Here is a 24,992-nt window from a genome sequence, read left to right as displayed (position 1 = left end):
TGTAGATGAGGTTCTGAGCCTTTTCAGTGGGCAGCTGTTTTGCCCATCATCACTGTCAATGTAGCTAATTAAGATATCTTGGTTCTCCCATCAGATTTAAAAAGTTATAAAATTGCAATAATATCCATAAAAATTCATAAATATTAATGCAGCAATATGTGAATTCCTGCAAGAATAAACAGTATACTAATTAGGTCATCTGATCATCAAAGAATGGAGTTTTTTTTTCTTGCAGGCTCAAAATTAAGGTTACTGAAGAATTTTTGAATGGAAATCAGCGTAACAAACGTATTCTTATCCCCTTAACATGATCAATACAGTGTAGGATGACCATAAAAGCTATTTTCCCAGGATGTGTCCTATCCAGGATTTCTGTATTGCTTTGATTCAAACTACCTTGAGAGTGTTAAAAAACAAAAAACAAAAAAAAAACATAAGAAACCAACATCATACACTGATCGGCACGCAAACAGAGCCAAAACCTAGATATTTTAGGCATGATAGAAATGCTTGCCAGGACACGTCCTTTGAAAATGGCTCTTATGGTCACCCTAACATAGTGTAATGCAGCAGTTCTTAATTCCAGTCCTCGGGCCCCATCGCTCTGCATATCTTGTATGTCTCTCTTTGTTCTTAACATACCTGACTCAGATAATTAGCTCATTAGAAGAGAGCTCCGTGTATGAGCTGTGTTCCAACTGACATGGACCCTACAAAATGTTCATTGCTCCCTACTCCCTGAGCAGGGGAAATCTGTTAAAGTTTACTTCACTTCAAAACATTAATTTAAACAAATAAATATGATTTAAACTACTCACACATTTCAATGCACTTTGGACCAGGAATCATGGCAGAATTACTGATGTCGTCCACTTCGCAAAGAACATATGAAGCAGAGGGGTTTTGAGGACTAGGATTATCGCTGGGTTAATGGCTAGAATGAATGCTTAAATGGCAAATATGAATTAGGTGTAGTATGAAGTAATAAGCCGTCTAATCATATCGAAATCTCTCTCTCAGTGACATACATTTATATTGCTTTTTTTCCTTCAGATCTGATAAGAAAGACACCCAAAATATGTACTCTTGGGGGTAACTTGTGCTAAGGTTACAGTTCACTGGTTCATCCATTCAATCATACAAGATTGTTTGCAACTGGAGCGAAACCATCTCTTCAGCTGGGTCTTGGTGCAGTTGTTGGTGCATCCAAGAACAGGTGTGAATAAACTTCACGTAAGGTTGTATTTATTTAGGAATATTTTTCATAATAGATGGGTAAATGTTTACTGGTATTGAAGTGATTTTGATCTTTGGTGAACATTTCCTGTATAAAGGCTGATAATGTACTGAATAAAAACTAAATAATAATGATAAAAGAATGATAAAAATTATGCATTACATTAAATTCTCTGATCTTATGAGACCAAGATAGAATTAAGGCCAAAAAGTTCTAAGCAGTATGTGGGAAGAAAACCAGGCACTGCTCATACCCTGTCCAGTACAGTCCCAACAGTGAAGCATGGTGGTGGCAGCATCATACTGTGGGGGGAAAGATGAATGCGGCCAAGTACAGGGATGTCATGGATGAAAACCTTCTCCAAGGTGCTAAGGACCACACACTGGGCCGAATTACCCTAAGCACAAAGCTAAAATAATGTGTCTTTACAACTCTGTGACTGTTCTTGACTGTTCAACAGGCAAGCAGACCCAACAGACTCGGCCACAGGACAGCTTGCAACATTAACACAAAAGAAATGTTATTGTTAATCCCAACTCAGGAAGAAGATTGTCAATTTTGGTGCAAGTAACCAAGATTAATGGTCAAAGACACAGCACATCATGAACATCACAAGTACAATAATTAAAGACTAGGTTGGATGGATCTCCTTTCCTCCATCCAGGACAATAAACAGACCAGAAATTCCCTTTTAACCTCTGCTCGTACGGCACAGAAACTGCCTTTTCCATGCATACACATGTACAAATTCATCTTAACAGGGTTTAAATCACTTACATAATTGCATATGTAACCCACAAATTTAACTATCATGTGTTGATCACATAAATTTATGCATTTTGAATAACTGGAACAGTTTCTTGCAATCAATTCTTGGTTAAATGTATCATATTCATGTTATAGAAATCATGCCCAAATTATACTCTACAAGAGCAGGAAAATTCCCAAGTATAAACCTCCAGATTTAGGCTAAACTGGTAAATTGAATACAAATCTTGTTTAGGTCTATGCAATTGCCCATATTGCTATAAACCTGGAAAGTTAAACATTGTTTATCATTAAGTTAAGTTAATGTCTTAAATTGTCGATTAATACATGTTTCAGATTGTCCACAGCCCAAGATTTTCGCTGCTGGCACCACTGAAACAGACGTTTGGCATTGGCACCAAAGGTTTGGCTATAGCAGCCCAGCCATGTATATTGACCCTGTGGAGCTCCCAGCAGGCAATTTTGGTGAAAATAGGACAGTTGAGGTGCATATTTAATTCTGCAGTGAGTTGGGCAGCTGTGGTCACATGTTTTTTTTAGATACAATTCGGGTTAACATCCTTTTCAAACAGCTTCCTCTTGCTTCCACAGTTATTCCTGTTGGATGTGGTTTGTCTTTATTGGTGGTATTCTGATATTACCATGGATACTGTGGCTCTTGATACATCCCAAAGACTTGCTCTCTGGACCACAGATGTGCCAGCAAGATGTGCACCAACAAGTTGTCCTCTTTTGAACTCTGATATGTCACCCATAACATAGTGTGCATTGCAATATTTTAAGCAAAACTGTGCTCTTACTGGTGCATTGTGCAATCAATGATGACCGGCCACCAGGCTGATCAAATTTAACCATGAATCCTACAACACTAAATTGGACATTGTTTCATTGTCCAATCCTTGTAAATACATAAAATTGTTATGAAACGCCACAAATAGGAATTCTCACAGGTAGATACTTTAGTAGCTCCTATATTCTATGGCAGGGGTGTCAAACTCAATTCCTGGAGGGCCGGAGCCCTGCAGAGTTTAGATTCAACCCTGCTAAATCACATATACTATGTCTGCAGTACTTGATTAGCTGGACCAGGTGTGTTTAATTAGGGTTGCATCTAAACTCTGCAGGGCTCCGGCCCTCCAGGAATTGAGTTTGACACCCCTGTTCTATGGGCTTCATCCAGTATGGATAACAACACTGAAGGCCCCATGTTACCCAGCAGGCTTTATCATTAAGGAATGAGGCCCTTGCAACAAACTATACAAATTAATAGCAAACATCCTGAATCCATACACAATACAAGAAATCCCAGAATAAGCAGAATAAAAAAAATAAGCAATTTGCATACTGGGCAATAAACAAAAGTGTTCCATGAAACAATATGCCAATCCTACCTCATCAGACTGTCTTCCTCTTTTTGTCTATACAGAGTTTTCATTGTCTATTGTTTTATGGAGCTAAAATCTCCTGCACCTTCTATCTTATTTTGTTTATCGTCAGGTTAGGTAAATTAAGTTAAGTCTTTCATAAGCATTTAATCAATCACAAGACAGGTCACAGAAGACTTCTTCGTGGTCTAGACCTTTGGCAGCTGAGGTACTTGCTTATAATAAGATTTATTAAATAGTTTTATTACATTTATTGTGGCAGGGTGAACAAACACACGGCAAAGAGAGCTCAAATAAATACTCCGGAGGGTGGATTTATTTAATAAACAGAATGAATACTGGTGATGGTAAGTGTCCAAAATGGTAACAGGTTGTCACCAGAGATGTTACTGTTAGCTTGTCTGGAGTCCATGCTCATCCCTATGGAGTGCCTCGTGGTGTTTTATAGCCAGAGGGAAATGAGCAGCAGCTGCGACCAATCAGCCGGCGATGGGTATGTCCAGATGCTTCTCATTTGTTTTCAGGGTGATGCTGATGGTTCCTCAGGACACTTGTCACCCTCCCTGACAGATCTGTGAAAGCTGTTCAGATCCGAGAGAGGCTGTCAGCATTGCCTTTCGCCGCTCCAGTTCAGTGAAGCACAACGAAGTGTAGCGCAAGAAACCATCTGGTCACCCTGGCATGGTGCTCCTTTTGCATCCACTGCAGCGGGGTGGGATTGGTGACGAGAGTGAACTTTTGGCCGAGGAGGTAATAACGCAGCCCTAGGATTGCCCACTTGACAGCCAGGGCCTCCATTTCTACCGCAACATAGTTTCTTTTTGGCTTTTGGCTGATGTAAAGCACCGGATGCTCCTCTCCCTCCTGGATCTTCCGTGTTGGAAGCATCCATGTGTAGCAGGAAGGGGCAGCTAAAGTCCGGGGTTCGCAGGACCAGCTCCGACACCAGCGCTGCTCTGATAGTCCTGAAAGTGTGGGTGTCCAGTTCACCTTTTCCGACTGCCCCTTCCTGGTCAGATCTGTCAGGGAGGCAGCTAGACAGGAGAAGTTAAGTATGAAACACTTATAGTAACCACCTGGGCAGACTTCGGCAACGGCCCCTTGAGGTCCATCCCGATTGCGCACGAAGGGCATCTCTATGATGGGCAGCAGAATCAGCGGGCTTGGGGGGAGGAGTAGGACAGGCTTGACAACATATTTTTACTTCGGCCTCCAGGCCGGGCCAGAGGAAGCGGTCACAAATTGGGAAGTGCTGGTACTGGCAGATATTTTACAGGTGCTCAACGTTGCAGACCGTTTGGCACGCCTTGCGGGTACTTGCCCTGTGTCACCGTGCACGCAGGTTATGGGGATGAACTCCTTGCTCTCGGGTTGTGGAAAAACTGGCCCGAACGAGAATTACGGTGCTGCTGGAATCCAGGAATCTGTGTAGTTTTCAGTGGCCTCGCAGAGAAGGGAGAAATACACATGTTGGGCATCGCCCGTTAAGAGGGGAACCAGCACTCGTACCCAATCATCTGGGTGCCATTTTGGGCAAAAGCCGAGTGGCTGGGGCACGGGGGTCAGGCAGTGGAACGTGTTGGGCATTGGCGATCCGAAGGGCAGCGAGCTCCTGCTCCGTCTTGCCCTGTCAAATGGCCAGATGCTCGACGATTTGCTGCTGGTGGATGCTGACCTCGGTGAGCCACTGTAGCAGTTCTTTCATGGTGGGGGTGGAGAGCTATACCAACCGGGGAACTGGGGTGAAAAAAAAAGTTTGGGGTGAAGAAGAGATCACTTCCCAATGTTTTCTTCACACTCTTTCCCACATTCTACACCAGTGTGGCAGGGTGAAGAAACACACGGCAAGGAGAGCTCAGATAAGCTTGTCTGGAGTCCATTCTCATCTCTCTGCAGTGCCTCATGGTGTTTTATAGCCAGAGGGAAATGAGGAGCAGCTGCAACCGATCAACTGACGATGGGTGTGTCCAGGTGCTCCTCGTCTGTTTCCAGGGCAACACTGATAGTTGCTCGGGATGTTCGTCACAATATGTTAAATACATTACAAATATAAAACTAATATAAAATAGAAATGAAAACAAAGTTGTATAATCTGCAAGCTCAGACATTCTGCCATCAGAGAAGCGTGTCACTGAGATGCAATTTAAATTTTTCCCATCTCATCGCTGCAAAAAATCTATATATTTCATGTACATTCAAATGTCTTACTAATACATATTTTATCTCTGACTATAATCTAACTAAATGCTATTGTAAGGGTCTCCCTTTCCTGAAGAATTTATTGTTTATGTCCATTTATCGTTCGTTAGGAGTCTGGGTCACTTAAAGACCTGTTTGGCCAGAACAGACTCACAACACATCTGGGCAATTTACCAATCGCACCGAGACCTTTCAAATGAAACCAAACTTGAAAGTGAAGAACAATAGGTTCACAAGGCACATGACATATAAAGCCTTATTCTTAATGAACTTTAAGTCAAGTCTTTTGGGCAGAAGGAGGGGAAGCAGGAAGGTTGTTGTAAAACAACTGGGAGAGATGACAAAAAACAAGGGTGGTGTTTGCTCTCTTTTTGATGTATTTTTGATCCTTTGGATATGCCTAAGATTAATCTTAGTGCATTACAGGTTTTTGATTTTGCTCCCTACACTACATAATGCCATGCTTATGTCATGCCATGCTATTCAATGAAGTGAACTATGCGTGCTGTATTGATTATAAATCCTTATCTAACAAAAGAATACAGTACTCTGTGTGGTCTCCTCTTCTTGATATAGTGTTGCGTCTGATACTGGTTTGTGTTCACAATACAAAGGTACTACTCAAATAAACAAGGCAAACTTACAAAAATGGGAAAACCTGTTGTTTACCTCAACACTATATTCCTAGATACCTAAAAACAGTGCCCCCTTGGCAGGAATGACAGGAAAAGAGGAATTACAGGGCAAACATGCTAACAGTCTCTTAGACGGTTACAAACCCATAAAATTAAGGTTACCCAAGGGAAGATTTGATTGCAAATTGATTATGCTTTGTTGATGGCTGGCTAGGCATTTACTGTAGGTGTTGTGAAGGAATGCAACACCGCGTATAAAGACTGCTACAGAGTGAGCACATGGAATGGCGGTAACATCAGTGTCTGATCACAAGATGGCTGCCACCACAAACACTCTATCATATAGCAGCACTCATTTCTGAACCAAGGAAATTCCTTTCTGATCTTCATGAATCAAATTAAGTCACAGACGATCTTCACAAGCCGAGTCAAGTCACAGTTGATTATTATGAGCCAAACCAGGTCAATGCTGATCATCATGAGTCCAGTCATGTCTCATCTGATTTTCCAGAGCCATGTCACAACACAGTTGATCTGCCAAAGTCCCATCACATCACCGCTGATATGTCAGAATCACTAACAGCTGATCTTCCAGAGTCATGTCAAGTCACCCTTGATTTGCCAGAGTCACATTCACTGTTGATCTACCAGAGACATGTCACGTTATGTTGTTGAAGTGCTCTCCATGTTGGGGATTGCATTATGTCGTGTTTGGGCTGCATACATCCCCACCAACAGTTGGTAATGGAGGCAGCCACGATGGAACCTTTCGGGGAAGTGGCAGATATTGCTGTGTTTCCCAAGGCGATAGCAACTGCGGCTCATCACATGTTGATGGCACCCAGCAAGACCCTGTCAGTCTGTAATGTTGCGGTTAAGGAGACCATTACGGAACTCTCTCTGTGCTTTGATTCTACTGTGGAACCTACAAAGGTGATGTCACTTGCAGCAAAACCTCCAGAGGCTTCAGTGGTGCTCATTCCCTAGTCCTTGTCCTGTCCTTTCATAGCTATGGAGGCCATCTGTGAACTCTCGTTCTATCCTGTCACAGCTAAGGAGGCTATCTGAGAATCCTTGTTCTGCCTATGTCTATGAGCCACTGCCTATGAGCCGCTGATCTATACTCTGATGCAATGGAAGCCATCAATGATCTAATTTCTTGTTCTGTCCCGGCCAAGGAGTCCACCTGTAAACTCTTGAACTATTGTCCGACCCTGAACTTGATAAGAAAGATTTCTGATCTCTCATCCCGGGCTGAACCAGTGTCTGTACTTGTGGTAAACAGTCCGTTTATGTGGTCTAGGTTAACCAACATACTATTTCTCTCAATTCCCCCAGTGAGTCTAATGTTGAACCACCTGTCTGTCCAGTCCCTTACTGCCATAGAGACTATTTATAATCTGTTATCTTTTTTTGTTTTCTCATGTGTGTTTATCCATTTGTTATCCATGACCCTGTTTATGATCAGTCACCCTGTCCTTAATGATCTCACTTTCCCAGTCTCGGTTCTTGGGGTTTTGAATACTTGAATACTCCATCTGTGTTGTCTGTCTCTTCCCTGTCGATGTTGTCAGACTACAGTCTGAACAGTCATATCAGAATTAAATTGCTCTAGATCATCGGTTTTCATTGCAGTCCTTGCACCCCCGCTCTGCATATTTTACTCTTTGTTAACCCAATAATACAAACCGGATTCCAAAAAAGTTGGGACACTATACAAATCGTGAATAAAAACTGAATGCAATGATGTGTAGGTGCCAACTTCTAATATTTTATTCAGAATAGAACATAAATCACAAAACAAAAGTTTAAACTGAGAAAATGTACCATTTTAAGGGAAAAATATATTGATTCAGAATTTCATGGTGTCAACAAATCCCAAAAAAGTTGGGACAAGTAGCAATAAGAGGTTGGAAAAAGTAAATTTAAGCATAACGAGGAGCTGGAAGACCAATTAACACTAATTAGGTCAATTGGCAACATGATTGGGTATAAAAAGAGCTTCTCAGAGTGGCAGTGTCTCTCAGAAGCCAAGATGGGTAGAGGATCACCAATTCCCACAATGTTGCGCAGAAAGATAGTGGAGCAATATCAGAAAGGTGTTACCCAGCGAAAAATTGCAAAGACTTTGCATCTATCATCATCAACTGTGCATAACATCATCCAAAGATTCAGAGAATCTGGAACAATCTCTGTGAGAAAGGGTCAAGGCCGTAAAACCATACTGGATGCCCGTGATCTCCGGGCCCTTAAACGACACTGCACCACAAACAGGAATGCTACTGTAAAGGAAATCACAGAATGGGCTCAGGAATACTTCCAGAAACCATTGTCAGTGAACACAATCCACCGTACCATCCGCCGTTGCCAGCTGAAACTCTACAGTGCAAAGAAGAAGCCATTTCTAAGCAAGATCCACAAGCTCAGGTGTTTACACTGGGCCAGGGATCATTTAAAATGGAGTGTGGCGAAATGGAAGACTGTTCTGTGGTCAGACGAGTCACGATTCGAAGTTCTTTTTGGAAATCTGGGACGCCATGTCATCCGGACCAAAGAGGACAAGGACAACCCAAGTTGTTATCAACGCTCGGTTCAGAAGCCTGCATCTCTGATGGTATGGGGTTGCATGAGTGCGTGTGGCATGGGCAGCTTGCATGTCTGGAAAGGCACCATCAATGCAGAAAAATATATTCAGGTTCTAGAACAACATATGCTCCCATCCAGACGTCATCTTTTTCAGGGAAGACCCTGCATTTTTCAACAAGATAATGCCAGACCACATTCTGCATCAATCACAGCATCATGGCTGCGTAGGAGAAGGATCCGGGTACTGAAATGGCCAGTCTGCAGTCCAGATCTTTCACCTATAGGGAACATTTGGCGCATCATAAAGAGGAAGGTGCGACAAAGAAGGCCCAAGACGATTGAACAGTTAGAGGCCTGTATTAGACAAGAATGGGACAGCATTCCTATTTCTAAACTTGAGAAACTGGTCTCCTCTGTCCCCAGACGTCTGTTGAGTGTTGTAAAAGAAGGGAGATGCCACACAGTGGTGAAAATGTCCTTGTCCCAACTTTTTTGGGATTTGTTGACACCATGAAATTCTGAATCAACATATTTTTCCCTTAAAATGGTACATTTTCTCAGTTTAAACTTTTGTTCCGTGAGTTATGTTCTATTCTGAATAAAATATTAGAAGTTGGCACCTACACATCATTGCATTCAGTTTTTATTCACGATTTGTATAGTGTCCCAACTTTTTTGGAATCCGGTTTGTATATCAGAACTTAATGACAACTCTATATACAAGCAAAACACGAGGGTTTGTATAATAAAATCCTCATCTTTATATTTCATATTGCCTGTGCATAATGTTGCTGACTTCTGTGGCAGATCACATGATAAATAATGTATAATTGCTTACTTTATGTTTTTTTTTTTCCTTATGACAGCGCACTTCCACAGTTTCTCAGTGAAACTGGGTTACTTTTTTCACTGTTGCCATGGGTTGTTTTTCAATTTCTGTGGTTGACTATAAAACTAATGCAATATTTACCCACCACACCATGAGCTAAGTTTGCAGTTACCATGCAGACACATCTGTCCAATGTTCAAGATGAAGCAAGGACAGGCCACCACTGCCAAAGAGTTTAAGAGAATGTTCTAATGAGTCTAATGGTAGCCGTGTCAAACATGACACAAGTTGGATTTTTGTACATGAGCACAAATAAAGTGGTGGCTCAGAGCCAAAGATTTTGTTTCCCTAAGGGGCAACACATTCTGCATAATGAAAGCCTAGATACTTGAGACTCCATCCCAAGATGGTTTAGTTAATTCTGGCAGAAGTTGATCTGCTTGCCTCCCAAGAGGCAATCCACTCTGGTTCTGCTCACACATCCAGCTCCTTTTGAACTGAATTCCATGGTGCAGATATTCAGACAAGGCAATACTCTGTACACTCTCTGAACACATGTTGGACACAGTAAACTGCCTTGTGGCTTTTTTCAAAATCATTTCTTTGCCCTGTCCATGATTAAGGTCTAAATGGTGGCAAAGCTGCCTTTCATGCACAGTTAGGTGAGTGTTCTTTTGACATGATTCATATGTGACAAATTCAGTAGCATCAGTGTTGCTTGTTTGTAATCGCACATGAGTTATAATAAACAACAGCTGCTCAGGTTTGAAAGTTTTGCCAAATAAATTATAAATTAAATATAATTGGGGCAGAACAAGTAATGTGTGTGTTTTATCTTGGAAAAAAAGTACATGTTGAAATGTTAGTTGTTAAGTATACACACTTGCACTTACAGGAAGAATGGCTGCTGGGAAAACTTTTCCGACCCTCAGACACCAGGTCTGGTTCTCCAGTACACAGCATCTTTGCGTTCATCTGTCCATCAGGGAAACAGCGGTGAAAGTAGTCTGGCCTTGGTCTGTGATCAAGATCAAAACCATTACAAATAATTATTATATTATAAATAATGATTACAAATAACAGAACAGACGTAATGGTTTTTTTTATATACAGTTTGGATACTTATTTATACTTGTGTAAACAGTGCCCTCCACTAATATTGGCACCCTTGAAAATCATGAGCAAAAGCGGTTGTGAAAAAAACTTATCTAAAACAATTAAAAATTGGGGAGAAAATCTCAATATGAATTAAATGGGTTTTTTTTCTCAATTATTGGCACTCCTAAAAAGTGTTATTCATAAAGTATCTCTGAAGTATATTTACATTAATATATTTAGATTTTTTAGCACACCAGGGTGACGTTGTCCAGCAATGATTTCCTGTTTCACAGGATTCTAAATATGAGGAACACAAAGCCCAAACTCTGTTATTCATCCATCACAATTAGTAAACCCAAAAATATAGTACAGTATAGTATATTGCAGAACAAGATTGTTGAGCTTCACAAAATAAAAAAGTGAATGTAAAAAAGCAAAGTACCGATAATGTTCATTCCCACCATCAGCGCAGTAATTAGGTGTTTCCAATTAACTAAATATTTTACAAATTTTATACTTTTCACTGTGAGGAAGAGTTTTAGTGGTCAAAGGCTCTCCAAAGATCACAGCTGGAGAATTGCAGAGATTAGTTGAGTCTTTGGTTCAGAAAGCCTAATAAAATATATAAAGAATCCCCTACATAAGGGGTGCCCAATCCTCCAGCTCCAACTCTAATCAAGGAGAACCTGCCTTTCATTTACAAGCCATCCTGAAGACGTCAATTAGTTGCTTCAGGTGTATTTAATTAGAGTGGGAGCTGAACTTCAGTTGATCGCCATGCGTAGGACTGGGCACCCCTACCCTACATCATCACATGTTTGTTAGGGTTTAGTAAAAAATCTGAAGACTGAAATACAAATGTACTGGCTTCTATGGTCAGACGAAACTAACAAAAAAAGAATGAGCTTTTTGACAGCAAAATCACCAGATGGGTTTAGTACAATCAGGGATAAAAGTAAATAGATAAAAAGCGATGATATTAGTGGAGGGACTGTGTACTGACCATTCTTTTGGCGTACTCCCCAGCCTGCTAAAGATGGATGGATGTTCTACTACAGACCTCTATTCGATATGTTTTGTATTTAGAAGGGAGTCATATATGTGAACATAAGTAAATGTGAAGTCACTCAAGGAACATATTTGTACATTACCTGCCAACTATCAACTTGATGGTATTTGTGAAGACACCATTCAAAGCTAGTGCAAGTGATACAGCTGCAAAACAGAAAAAAATAAAATAAAACAAGACACAGACAGAATAACAATGACTTTGTAAACTTTTTGTTGAGAGTTATAATGTTCTTAGCCTCAGAAATTTTTTTCATTAATTACTTACCCCCATGTCTTTTCAAAGCAGTAAAAGCTTCACTTGTCCTATTTAATGATATTTAGGATGAAAACCAGGAGGCTTGTGACAATTTATTCAATGATTCATCACTGTGTCTGTGATTCATCACGCTGTCTGTGAAACTGATATGAGTGACAAAAGAACTCAAAATCTCAGTGAAATTGAATCAGTCAGATAGCATTAGCATTAGCCTGCTCTCAGGGCAGTGCTCAATATTCATATTACTGTTGGTTTTACTGAAATTTTGTGCTGCTCTTGGGACAGGAGTCCTATTTTTATTATGGCTATTCTTGACTGTTGTGAGACTAAAGAAATTCGTCCCATAATCCCATAATATACATTGTAGTCTACACTGTGCAGATAATGTACTTTTCATTTGTTCTATATAGTATTGATATTTTTTACCGTTTATTTGTACTAGTCTTAGTCTATTAAATGTGTGCATAGTTTTCAGTGTATTCTTGATATAATATTCAGAGTTAACAATATATAACATGAAAAAATGGTATTAAAAAGCAATGGCATTGTAGTTTCATTATTTTTGAGTGTTGTAGTGATGGTCTTTTTGCAGTAATGACCTGGCATTGAAAACAGATGAGCACAAAGATGTGCATAAAGAGATCCTGATTGGGGCGAAATTCACAGGACGTTGTCCCGGTTCCAGCTGATCTAATTAATGCAGCCTAAAAATCCTTTAAATGGATTTGTTTAATAAAAGTGTATTAGTGTTGTAATGTGTAGGCTAGGTTAAAATGATGCGTCTTTAATCTAGATTTAAAGTGACAGAGAGTGTTTGCCTCCCAAACAGAGTTAGGGAGATTGTTGCAGAGTTTAGGTGCTAGATAGGAAAAGGATCTCTGATAGTATCAATCTTAAAAGTAAAGTAATTTATGAAGTCATTACTGCTGTACTCTTGGGGAATGTTAGCACCTGTTGACATTTTATTTTTCATTAATTTAGTCACTGTATTGAATAAATACTGGGGGTTGTGTTTGCTTTCTTCTAAAAGAGATGAAAAATTATCTAACAGTTTTTTTTCTTTATGACAGGATACTCTCCCGCCAGGCAATATGAAATACCTCTAATTTTGTTTTCCTCCACCTGCGCTCCATTTTCCAAGCTGCTCTCTTTAGGGTGTTTTCATTATACCATGGAAATTGTTTTCTGTGATCTTTCTTAACCGTAAGAAACAACTGTATTTAAAGTGCTAGAAAAAAAGAGACTGCATAGTTTCTGTTATACCATCAGGTTTTTGTGTTGTATTTTATGTGCTAAGGAATTGAGGGATGTTACTTAGAAAGCATTTTTTGTGGTGGAAGTGATGGTTCTACCATACTTGTAATAAGGTGCAGAGTTTACAGGTTTCTGTCAAACAGAGCAAATCTAGGTTCAGATCTTCAGATCAAATCATTTATATAATGTGTTTTTGTGAAAAGGGATCTAATATTCAGCAAGCCAAGTTTTATCATTTGCCTCTTTGTATTATGAGTAGTTTTTATTTGTTGAACATTAGTTAAATTGTTGCTTCTAATTTGGTTTGGACGTTCTCTGCGTATTCTAATTCGGGGAACAGACACAGTCTCTATAGTGTGATATCTAGGTGAAAGAGTCTCTATGTGTTGAGAATTAATTGCCTCATGTGCAGCTAGCAGATGGTCAGTTTAGCCAGTCTGTCTGCTTCCTGTCCTGGGCAATAGTTGGTCAAGTTGGAGCTCTAAGACTATATGCCATATTTCTAGATAGAAGAGTGGCACCACCCCAGCAGGGATGAAGACCATCTCTTTTCAACACTTCAGGTCTGCCCCAGAAACCAATTGTCTATAAAACCTATGTTGTTCTGTGGGCACACCACTTAGACATCCAGCCATTGAAACCCAGCAGTCTGCTGTAAATTTCATCAACCCGGTAAGCAGGGAGGGGAACAGAGCATATTACATTGTCTGACATCATACTTGCAAATACACACACCTCTTTAATATTATTTTTAGTGATCTCCGACTGGTGAAGTCGAACATCATTAGAGCCAACATGAAAAACAATCTTACGGAATTTACGTTTAGCATTAGCCATCATTAAGTTTGACAAGATATCAGCTCCTGGTAACTATGGTGGCTGGTGTCTATTTTCATGTTCCATACAATAGAAACGCCAATTACTAGTGTACTTTCATCAGGTTTCTCAGTGGGTGCGTCACTGAGTGGCGAGAACCTGTTTGATGTCCTAATCCGAACAGAAGAGCGATGTTTTGACCCGCAAATAGTGCGTCTCACGGTCACCCAGCTGCCCTGCTGCAGGGGCTCTGAAGCCGAAAATGAACAATGTACATGATTCACTGAACTGTTTGCAAAGCAGTATCTACAGCCCTCAAATTATTTCTGTCCTCAATTATAGGTTGGATGCATATTTCTATTTCTAAAACCATCTCAGCCTAGCTAATTCCCTGCATTAATCACATGTGAATCCCTGGTCGCTGACAGTGAAAGAAACTATACATGTGGCAAGCAGTGCAAGTGACAATGCAAGGAGAAGCCATTTACTCATCCTAAGTGATGGACAATTTACTTACCACTCTTGTTTGACGAGCTTGATAAAAAAACAGAGTGAATGAGCGTGAGGGAGAAATGAAACGGAGCAGAAAAGAAGACAATAATGGGGGGGTAAACATGGGTGGGATCGAAAGTGATAAGCTTATCGGTTAACGAATGCCGCACGATTTTAGATTAAAGCGAGTGAACAAACAGCAGTCGAATTTGTTAGATTAGTTTGATAGTATCAGCGGTATGTAGACAATTAAATTATATTTGATCGCTAAAGAACAGAGGGTAATAAATTGAAAAGCGAAGGTACACAGAGCACAAAGGATTAAAATGAACGAAAAACAAATCTTAATGTTGCAATTTCTAGAGCCTACCATACGGCCTCAGCTACAACTACAGTGATTGAGTGCAGTTTAAAAGAGACATTTAAAGGAAGATGATGTCCATAGGCTGGCATTACGGAAATAACCTAACAGGTAATTGATAACAGGACATGAGACTGGGGTTTCTGACACTCATTAGATTCTTTATTTTAATTATTATTCTTACAAAAACTATATTGTAATTCACAAAAGGTAATATTTTCGGGGGAAAAAAAAAATTCATTTATGGACCTCTTCTGCTTTCTCAAAAAATGTATTCTGTAAAGAGAAGAATTAAAGAGTAACAGCTGAAAAACCATATGGCTTCAGTTCTCCTGCCCTGGGAGCAGCACATAGTAATATTCATATTGAGTACTCCTGCTACAGGAGCAGTGCAAAAGTTCAGTAAAAACAACAGTAATATGAATATTGAGCACCCCTGCCTTAGCTAATGCTAACTGACTGATTAAATGTCACAGAGATTTGAACAAGTTCTGTTGTCACTTATATTAGTTATATGGACAGTGCACGTACATTGAAAAAAGCATGTTTTGCTCCAGTTATAAACAGCTTTGTTGCGATCAACTTATGAAGCACTCACATGAAAATGCATCCTATATGACATTTAGTCCATGATTATTTGTTCACTACTCAAGTTATTAAACATTAGAGAAATTTTTTATGCATTTTTTTTTTAGATTTTTTTTATGAAAATACATGGTAAATACACTTACCTTGCAAAAAATGTTCCCACAAAGCCAATGACACGTCAAGTATTCCATCCACATGTTAAAATTTTTGTGACCCCATCTAAGCTTCAATTTCTTTGGGCGCCCTGGACCAGGGTTGAGAAACACTGTCCTAAACAGCAATGGTTGCCTTCACAACCGATGCCTGTTAAATACATCTCATTGTTGCAGAATTGCAGTGCACAATTTCATTGTCATAAGCATCATCTGAAATTTTTGTTAACTGTTAAACCTTTACAGGTACACTTTCAAAGGTGTAAATTATGAAAAAGAAGAAGAAAAAATTAATAAATCTACATTAATAATTCTAGCTTTCTGAATTAAAACAATTAAGCATAATCTACTGTATCTACTGTCCTTACATTTCTCAGCAAGTAAAGGAGATGACTTAAGGAGTGATAGCACATAAAATTCCCTATCTGTCAGTCAGCCCTAAATACTTCTAACATATTTTGGCAACTATATTCCTTAAAATGATGCCTATTCACTTCTTTCCAAGGTGAAGATCTAAAAAAGTTGTGGCTTCAGGCTGGTGCGTGTGTGCCTCCAGTCTTAAAGTGAACTGTAATAGCAATGAATTAAGACACCATAGGTGGAAAGTATCTTGGAAAGCAGGACCTGATCGCTAGATTCCTGAGAAGTACAAAGAGGTTGAGTACTTCAAGACTGCACCTGATCCATTCTTGGGATCTTGTCCTATAAATAAATTTGGCAATAAATTTGAAATTTTGAAGATGATGTTCTCAAACCTCTCTTGGACCCAAGCCCTGCACATTTTGTACATCTCATTCATCTATCAAACCTGATTCAACTCATCAGCTCATTAGTGGAGACTGTAAGACCTGAAGTGGGTGTGTCAGATATAGGGAGACATGCAAAATGTGCAGTGCTGGGGGTATTTCATGGTGAGGTTAAAAAAAAAAAAAAACCCAAATGGCTTGCATAAGCACCCTGCCCTTCCCTACAGTTCAGTAGTTGTGTATCAGTAATTCGACAACTTTAAATTGACTGACATATAAGGAAACCTACACCGCTGTGTACATTGTGTTGTGCATGTGAGATCGCTAGTGTTGAATGGCTTAACCAAATGTTCCAGTCAAGCCAACGCTGCCTACCTCCAGTCATCATCTGCACAGTCCATTCTCCTCTCTGGCCTACTGTCATAAGGGGCTGCACCATACAGCCTCTCTCTCAGACTGCTTGACTTCTAGTCGTCTCTCTGCCTATTGTGTGGACTGTGTTTACTCCCCACCTCAACGTCTCATCTTGTCTGCAAATTTGTTTAATAAAAGTGTTTTTACACTTTATATTAAGTAAACAATTGCTATGGACTTACCTTGTAATTACTCTGATGTTAGTTAGGATTTACATATAAATTGTGGTTGGTGTCCAGAATGCTACACTTGTGTTAGAAGTGTACTGGTTTTACTAGTGTTAACACTGGTGTTACAGTGGTGCAACCTAGATCAAACTGTTCCAATTACTCATAAGCTGGTCATACACCAGATGAGATATTGCACTTTTTTACCTTCAAAAACTGTTAATATTTTAAAACAGTTTTTGCTGTATGATTTGTTAATTGTCAACTCATACCATGAAGCACTATCCAATCAACTTTGCTGGATTTGGCTGAATCTGAACAGAATTAGACTTCAGAATTAATCCGGCTGTTTCTGTCTTCTGTCTCATCAATACCAGTAACTAGAAATTCTTCACTTGGCTGGATGTTGTTAAAGGGCTTTTCTGTAACATGAGAAGGGTCATCCACTACTGTTCTCCACTATGGACATCTAGGCCCGTTTATGTTGCCGAGTTCATCAGTGCATTATTTTTTGTCTCAAAATGTTCAAAACTGTTGATTTGGTCACTCCTAATGTTCCTGCTATAACTCTGAAAGACTTTTTTGATTTTGATTTTACATGCATGGAAAAGCTCCTTCAACAACGTGATGTGGTTTCAGAGAAGGGCTGGAGTGGGAAACAATTTTTTATACACTGGTTGATTTGCACATGCAAACAAGGCCAAAGCCTAGATATTTGAGGCAATATAGAAATCCTGACCAGGACACATCTGGGAAAAATGGCACATATGGTCACCCTATGCATGACGTCATCTGACAACATTTCACCAGAAACAAGCCCAGAGTATAAATGTATAAGAATTGCCGGAGACAAGACTCCAATAGATATATTAAGACACATGCATGAGTGTATTTTTCCCCTTCAAGGGAACTGATGCTGCGTCTTCTTGTAGACACTATGGGTGTCTGAAGCATATGTGAAAACATGGCCGGAAGTATAAGAGGGCATTTGTAATGCATGTTATCAACTTCTTTTGTCTTCAGAAGCTATTTGTTAGTGATTATGCAGACAACTCTTCTCTAAAAGGTTTAGGTATGCTTGCCTCCATTTGATGAGTTGAAAGAAGCTGATCATGTGCATTACAAGGGCCCTCTTAAACTTTCACAGAAATTGCTTCCATAGTTGTTTCATGATGTACACTTATGAAGTTTTTTCTTGTTGAGAACTCGTCTGTGCTTCGCTGCTATAGACTATAGCGCAAAGACTGTAGTCCTATTCAGAGGGGACTAGTTTCACAAGGGGGTGTTAGAGAAAGTTTTGCTTTAAAGACATACTTGGTGATTTTAATCTGCAAACTTCTGTGATAATTCCAGAGCAAATTACCTACATTTTTTCAGCAAACTCGGTGATCCTCTGAGAAAACTAATTCTATCCAAATGCAATATCTGTGACTGCCAGTGATATCATTTTCACACACTTTTGATATATTTTCATATAGAAAGAAAAAAAACAAACAATAGGCTAATAAAATAATGAGGCAGATCACTTAAACTGTTAAGACTGGCCATTGCAATTTCAGTATCAGGTAATAAAATAAAAATAAACTAAATTAACCACACATTAAAATGGTTTTGCTGTACTATTTAGCTTCACAGTATTTGTGATTATACTAATTGTAATCAAATCTAAAATGACTATACGCAATACACACATACTGAAAATGTGATCTCTGTAATGCCCAGATGTAAAAAACAGACGTTCCTACCTCTGTAATAAACACAGAAATGTTAGTCCTGTGTGAAATGGTACAGGCGTCAGGTGATAAGAATCAAAACTCACACATAGTTTAGAAAAAGTCCCATCTAGTCCCATCCAAATAGGGCTTATGTAAACATAGTGAGGAGAGCTGACTGAAATTGCTTTGATTGTTGAGAGCAATAGAACACGAATGGGGTAATTTGCAGGACCAGACATGAGACAATAGCATGCAGAAAAGCTAACATGGCAATAAATTATTTTATTAGCCTTCTCTAAAAAACACACAACGTGATTTTAGAACAACGCTAATGTGCTAATTTAATAGCAATTTGTGCTAATTTTCATTCTCATTTATTTTTTTAATGAATTAAGCATGAGAGGAATGACATTATTAGAAGTGTATGCTTCTATTCTAAGTCTATGTATCTGAGTGTCTGTTTAAACAGTCTATTCATAATATAGCCTATATGCCTATACAGCATATAAGACACTTCTTTGAAATCTCTGACAATTGAATGGAAGAAATTGCCATGATGCATGACTACACAAAGCAAGTCTAAGCACAAAATGAAACTGAACGTTCTGCCAATAGTCATTCTCACATACTGGGAGACAATGTTTTTTTGTTTTTTTTTAACACTTCACATGTGAAAGATTACACAGTGGTAATCATATTTGTCTTTCCCTAAATAAATCAGTTAAATATCCTACTGGCTCCATAAATTTGCAATTTAAAGAAGCCATGTTGGTAGAAAAGCATTTCACGTTTTTTTTTTTTTTTTTTTTAAATAAAAGGTTGTTCAATTAGATTTATAACATTTTCTTTAATGACTTGGACTTCATTCACTAGTTTGCTCTGGGGACTGTAATGCCAAGCCAGCAGAGGGAGCCCGAATACTGTGTTCCTCTACCTCTGCTTGTCTAGATACTTCCTGTTTGTAGTATTGATAAGTGTAGGGACCCCAAAAAAATACTTTGTGTTTGATGCTGTGTCAGAAATATTATTAAAAAGTATTCATGTAATTTTTTTTTAAATTTTACAAAGAGAGACAGCTACAATTATGTGTTCGGATTATATCCAATGAGAAAGCATGTTCAGTATAGGTGTACTATTGCAAGCCAATTGTTGAGCTTGTTTATGCGTCATAACGCGAGTCATGTAATGAGGACGAGGTATCGCACATGGTGAGAGTGTGTGCTTCCATCAAGATCTGCCGACCGAAAAAAAGTGTATCAATCGTTTGGAAACTGTTATATTTATAAAATATATTTTATGTTATATTTGAAATATAAGGCCCAAAGTTGCGTGAGATTGTTTTACTGATTGTCATTGGAAGAACGTGAGTGAATTAATTTTCGTGGAGCATTCATTTGAATTCATCGTTTGATTAATGTGCACAAACGAACTGGGCCTCAATGCTAACGATCGATCGAACAGTTAGACAGTTCGATCTGACTTATGAACATTCAAACTGTCTGACTGACTTGTGTATTATTGTGTGCTCTCCTAAAACAAAAGGGATGGTTTTGGTTCTCTTTATTGACTGATTTTTTTTTTTTTTTACAGAATGTCTGTGAATCAGACTTCCCTTTGTTTTAGTTGATGGATCAGGACTAATATTACAGCTTGGACCTCTAGCCTGGCTCATCATTCTCGTCTTTACTGAGGATTCTGAACCGGGGTGTTTTTAAGGGCATGGTATTTAAATAACAATTGTTTTCATCTGCCACATTTATCAATGTGCGATCATTTGTTTATCATGCCAGCCATGATTATCATTATTCACACGTGAACTCTGTCATTATTTTGATAAATAAGGCCCAATGTCTTTCATACTTTTCTGGACCTTGACAGCTTTATTGACTAGGCAGTCAATGGAACACAGTCACAAGCCTCCTGGTTTTCATACAATTTTTCTTAAACAGTGTTCCGAAGTTGAATGAAGCTTTGACAGGTTTGGAGTGACATGGGAGTAAGCGATTGATGAATACATTTTCAGCAGAGGAAAATCACAACAAAATATACTGTGCCTGGGTAAAATAAAAAATGATTTTTTGTTTTTTGATTGAAACTTATTTTCATGAACAAATAACTTTCATTAAATACTAAGGTGATGCTGTTTTAAACTGATGAATAAAAATATAGCACATATAATGCATCTCCCATCCAAAAAATTAACTAATGCGTGATTTGTTACTTTTATCTTTTATTGAAATTCATAATTTTATTTGGAAATTTGGTGCTTCTTAATGTGGTATGATAGATCACAAACACCTCAGATGAAGCAAAGAGGCAGTACACGTGAACTTAAAATTAATTTCCATATTAGACAAATATTAAGGCTGAAGTCCTCTGATTTCATGGTCAATATAATCAATAACTTAGATGCAAGATGGAGCCAGCTACATTTGTAAAAACACGAAAGGGTAAGTCTGCAATGTTATGGAGAAATTAAATTAGCCTCATTTAGTTACCTGGGTGAGAGGTCAGATACATGGATATCATTCTGTTGGATGCCACAATTTACCAATAAGAGTCAAGCATTCCAGATTGCTGTAAATAATCTTGTACCAAATATTCCTCTTTAATAATTGTAAAAATTCCATTGATATAAAGATTTAATGATTGTATCTTTTAACCACCACGGTTTGATAACTCACCTAAACAAGCCTCTTTAATTTCTGTCTTGTCTGTCCTCTGTATAATCTTCACCACAAATATCACAGCCAGCGGGGTGAGGAATGAAATTGCCTGTAAAGAAAAAGAACATAATATCTCTGCTGCATCCTATTTCACACAAACTAAACATGATTATGCAAGAGCTGATGGGCCTGACAAAAGCAAACCCTTCTTCTGCCAATTCATTATGTGAAAGTCTTTGCATCTCGAGATTCTTTTCAAACTAAGTTAAGGCTCTTATACATCAACCAAGTTCAAACTCCACACTCTCTACGGACATCAGATACTGCTTTCGCAGAAAATCACTGCACAAAAATGTATTTTAATTTTCACTTAAAATTCCCAGTCATTTCAATCTTCTTCAGTAAGAAATAGAACAAAAGTGACCATTCAGTTTTTTGGCCTTTGAGAAACATATTTTCAAAAATTCTAAATTCTAAACCTACATGATATTCATGGGACTATCCACAGAGAGTAATCCCCACAATGAGGTACACCAGCTTCTGGTGGTCAGAATTATTGCTGAAGTATGGTAGTAAGTTTGCTGGTTGACCAAATTAACCTTGTTAATTGTCTGATTAAAATAAAAAATAAATATATATATATATATATATATATATATATATATATATATATATATATATATATATATATATATATATATATTACTGGCAACTGCATTACAATTGAGGACAGCATATTTTATATAGAGGTGTCTCTGAGAAGAGACATCTTTATATGATCATAATGCTCATATACTTTTACCTACTAGCCTCCCAAAACTGCTTAAGTTGATGGTTGCTTTTCATAAAAAATTCTGGACTTCTAATTGTAAAATGTACAGGCACTCTTTTTTACATCTCAATTATTGTTCTTTGGAGTACTGTATTTAAAGTCTGTAAATAAATCTGTAAATAAATGTCTGTGATCCTGAAGGAAGAATATTTTTTTTGATAATTCATTCAAATGATTGTTATTTTTCCTTTAATCATATTTCTTGCATTTAAAAAATATGTTGAACTAGATCTACAAAAACAAAAAAAGACATTTGTAGTGGGCTCCCTGGTGCTATACAAGCATTAGAGTTTAAAGCTATTCTGTAGTTCAAGATCTTGGATCAAAACAGAAGAAGATATTAGGGGTTTCCTTATTTGTATATGACTGTATGAAATAAAACAAATAAAATGTCAACAATACAACTGGGTTGTTGTTTTCTTTGAAAGGAAAACTTATATCAGTTTCAACTTAATTGACGTGAAAACTGCTCATTTATGTCTAATTTTGTCTTTTGACTTATCACTTCTTTAAATCACCCCAAATTACACTCTGAACAAGGAAAACAAATTAAATTTGCCCTTTGGGTTAGTTCTGTTCAAACTCTTTGCTTTTTGTGAATAAACCCAAAACAGAACAGTAGTAATAACAAAACGATCAAAATAAAAACAGAAATAACAATTTTGAAAACCTTTCAATTGAGTATTGTGAGCTAATTTAGCTCACTGAGGTAAGCGTAACTCAGTGCAAAATCCATTTGCGCAATGTAAATCCACGTAGGAAGGGAAACCGATCCTGTCTTCCGCAATAGTCTTCAAGGAAAGTGCATGAAGTAGTCCTACCACTCCGATGCTGTACAATGATCGTCCAAGTTCAGAAACAGCCTGGCTCACCAGTTTCTACCAACGTTGTGCTCCTTGCAGATGGCAGAAACAACATACACACGGCATTAAGAAGTCCAACACAATAAACAACTTCCTCCTAATAACATTTAACAGAAAAACTGTAATGATCTGCCTGAGATTCCCTGGGTTCACCACTGGATGGCGCACTTTCTGCTCCAGATCACCACCCTGTTAGAGACTTGTAGCACACCTGTTTTTGATCACTCCTAATGACCAGTCTTATTTAAATGTCTCCCTGCCTATTGTTCTTGTTCAGTCCTCATGTCTTTCTCAGAGTCATGCTGCCGAGTTTTTTTATGCTGTAAGAGACTTTCTTGTTTTCTGTGTTCTCTGTGATTTTTCTCCTGCCTGAGGTCTAAGGACAGCTTTCTGTTTGGAGTACCAAGGAGTGTTTTGAGTTCTCAGTAGCTATTTTTCTCAAAGACTTTTTCTTGGTTCTTGGGATTCATTCTTCTTTATATTTTTGCTTGAGTAAAGAACCTCAGAAGTCTCTCTAAGCCTTCTCATTATTTCCTCTGCAACTGGGTTTCACCTGCTCCAGTGGAGTAGGAGTAAGTGCCACATTAATACATCCCGGAGACCTGAGTTCGATCCCCATCTGGATCGTAACAGTAGGACTGAACCATGGATACGAACCCAGCAGAGGAGACTCAACCTTTATCGAATGCAGAACGCATCCTAGCAGCTGTCTCAAGTCAGGCAGCCACCATGGAACGACATGAACAAGTCCTTGCACAACAAGAGGCGGCTGTTTCAAAACTGGGTCAGGCAGTCACTGAAATTCTGCATCACCTTCAGTCTATTTCAAGCCCACAGCAGGGAGCACAGGGAGCTCAGTCTCAACCTCAGGCTCCACTGCCACCTCCTAGCGTAGCAGTGCAAGGCTCTGATATCCACCTGCCTCATCCTGAGAGGTATGATGGAAGCCCTGGCAGATGTCCTCACCCAGTGTTCACTGAACTTTGAACTGCAGCCGAACAAATTCCTAACTGCCCGTAGCAAGGTGGCTTACGTCATTACTCTTTTATCTGGGAAAGCCCTTGCCTGGGCAACTGCCTTGTGGGAGCAGTCCTCAACCAAGGGTTTGTTCAGATTATAACAGTTTTATTGAGGAGATGAGACGAGTTTTTGATCATCCAGTGAGCGGGCGTGTGAGGCAGCCAGCCGCTTACTCCAGTTAACTCAAGGGTCTCAAAGTGTCGCGGAATTAGCGGTGGAATTTCGTTGCTATGGAGAGTTGGCTGGAATCAGGAGGCATTAACTGTTGCTTTCAATCGGGCACTGTCTGATGAGATCAAGGATGAGTTAGCAGCCAGGGACCCTGCAATAGACCTAGAATCCTTGATTGCTGCGGCCATTCGACTAGACAATCGCCTTCGAGAGAGGCGTCGAGAGCGTGCCGAGACTTCTAGATATGTACACAGTCAGTGTCCCTCTGCACTTCCCCGTCTCCTGATCTCCTGCCTCATATGTAGCAGGATCTGAGGAACCCATGCAGCTGGGTCGTTTCACGGCTTTCCCGGTCTGAGCGAGACCGCAGGATGAAAGAAAGATGCTGTCTGTACTCACGGAGAATCTGGCCACTTTCGTGCCTCCTGCCCTATTCTTTCGGGAAAAGCCAACTCGTCCAGGGAAGGGAGGACTGTGGCGAGAGAAGCAACCACTCCCACTCAGCATCTTCTGGGGCTCTTTTGGATACTTATCTTCTATGGAATGATCAGTCACATCCCCTGAAGGCCTTCATAGACTCTGGGGCAGCTGGCAACTTTATGGATTTGGAAGTCGCTAGGCATCTTGGTGTGCCACTCACTAACCTTGATGAACCCCTGACTATTACTGCA

The 24,992-nt window shown here is 39.1% G+C and overlaps 1 protein-coding gene across 3 annotated transcripts in view; it reads right to left on the bottom strand.

The window, feature by feature from the left end:
* plpp4 (phospholipid phosphatase 4) overlaps positions 1-24,992 on the bottom strand; it is a 148,955-nt gene that overhangs the window by 25,425 nt on the left and 98,538 nt on the right. For all 3 annotated transcript variants that reach the window (XM_043234590.1, XM_043234591.1, XM_043234592.1), the window contains exons 3-5: positions 21,454-21,544; positions 11,889-11,952; positions 10,533-10,657 (exon numbers count right to left, since the gene is read on the bottom strand). In XM_043234590.1, coding sequence (XP_043090525.1) covers positions 10,533-10,657; positions 11,889-11,952; positions 21,454-21,544 — 280 coding nt within the window. The remainder of the gene's footprint in view (positions 1-10,532; positions 10,658-11,888; positions 11,953-21,453; positions 21,545-24,992) is intronic.

This window comes from Puntigrus tetrazona, unplaced genomic scaffold (genome assembly GCF_018831695.1).
Source record: "Puntigrus tetrazona isolate hp1 unplaced genomic scaffold, ASM1883169v1 S000001170, whole genome shotgun sequence".
In the NCBI taxonomy this organism is placed as follows: Eukaryota; Metazoa; Chordata; class Actinopteri; order Cypriniformes; family Cyprinidae; genus Puntigrus; species Puntigrus tetrazona.
This window is presented reverse-complemented; position numbering and strand designations above follow the sequence as displayed.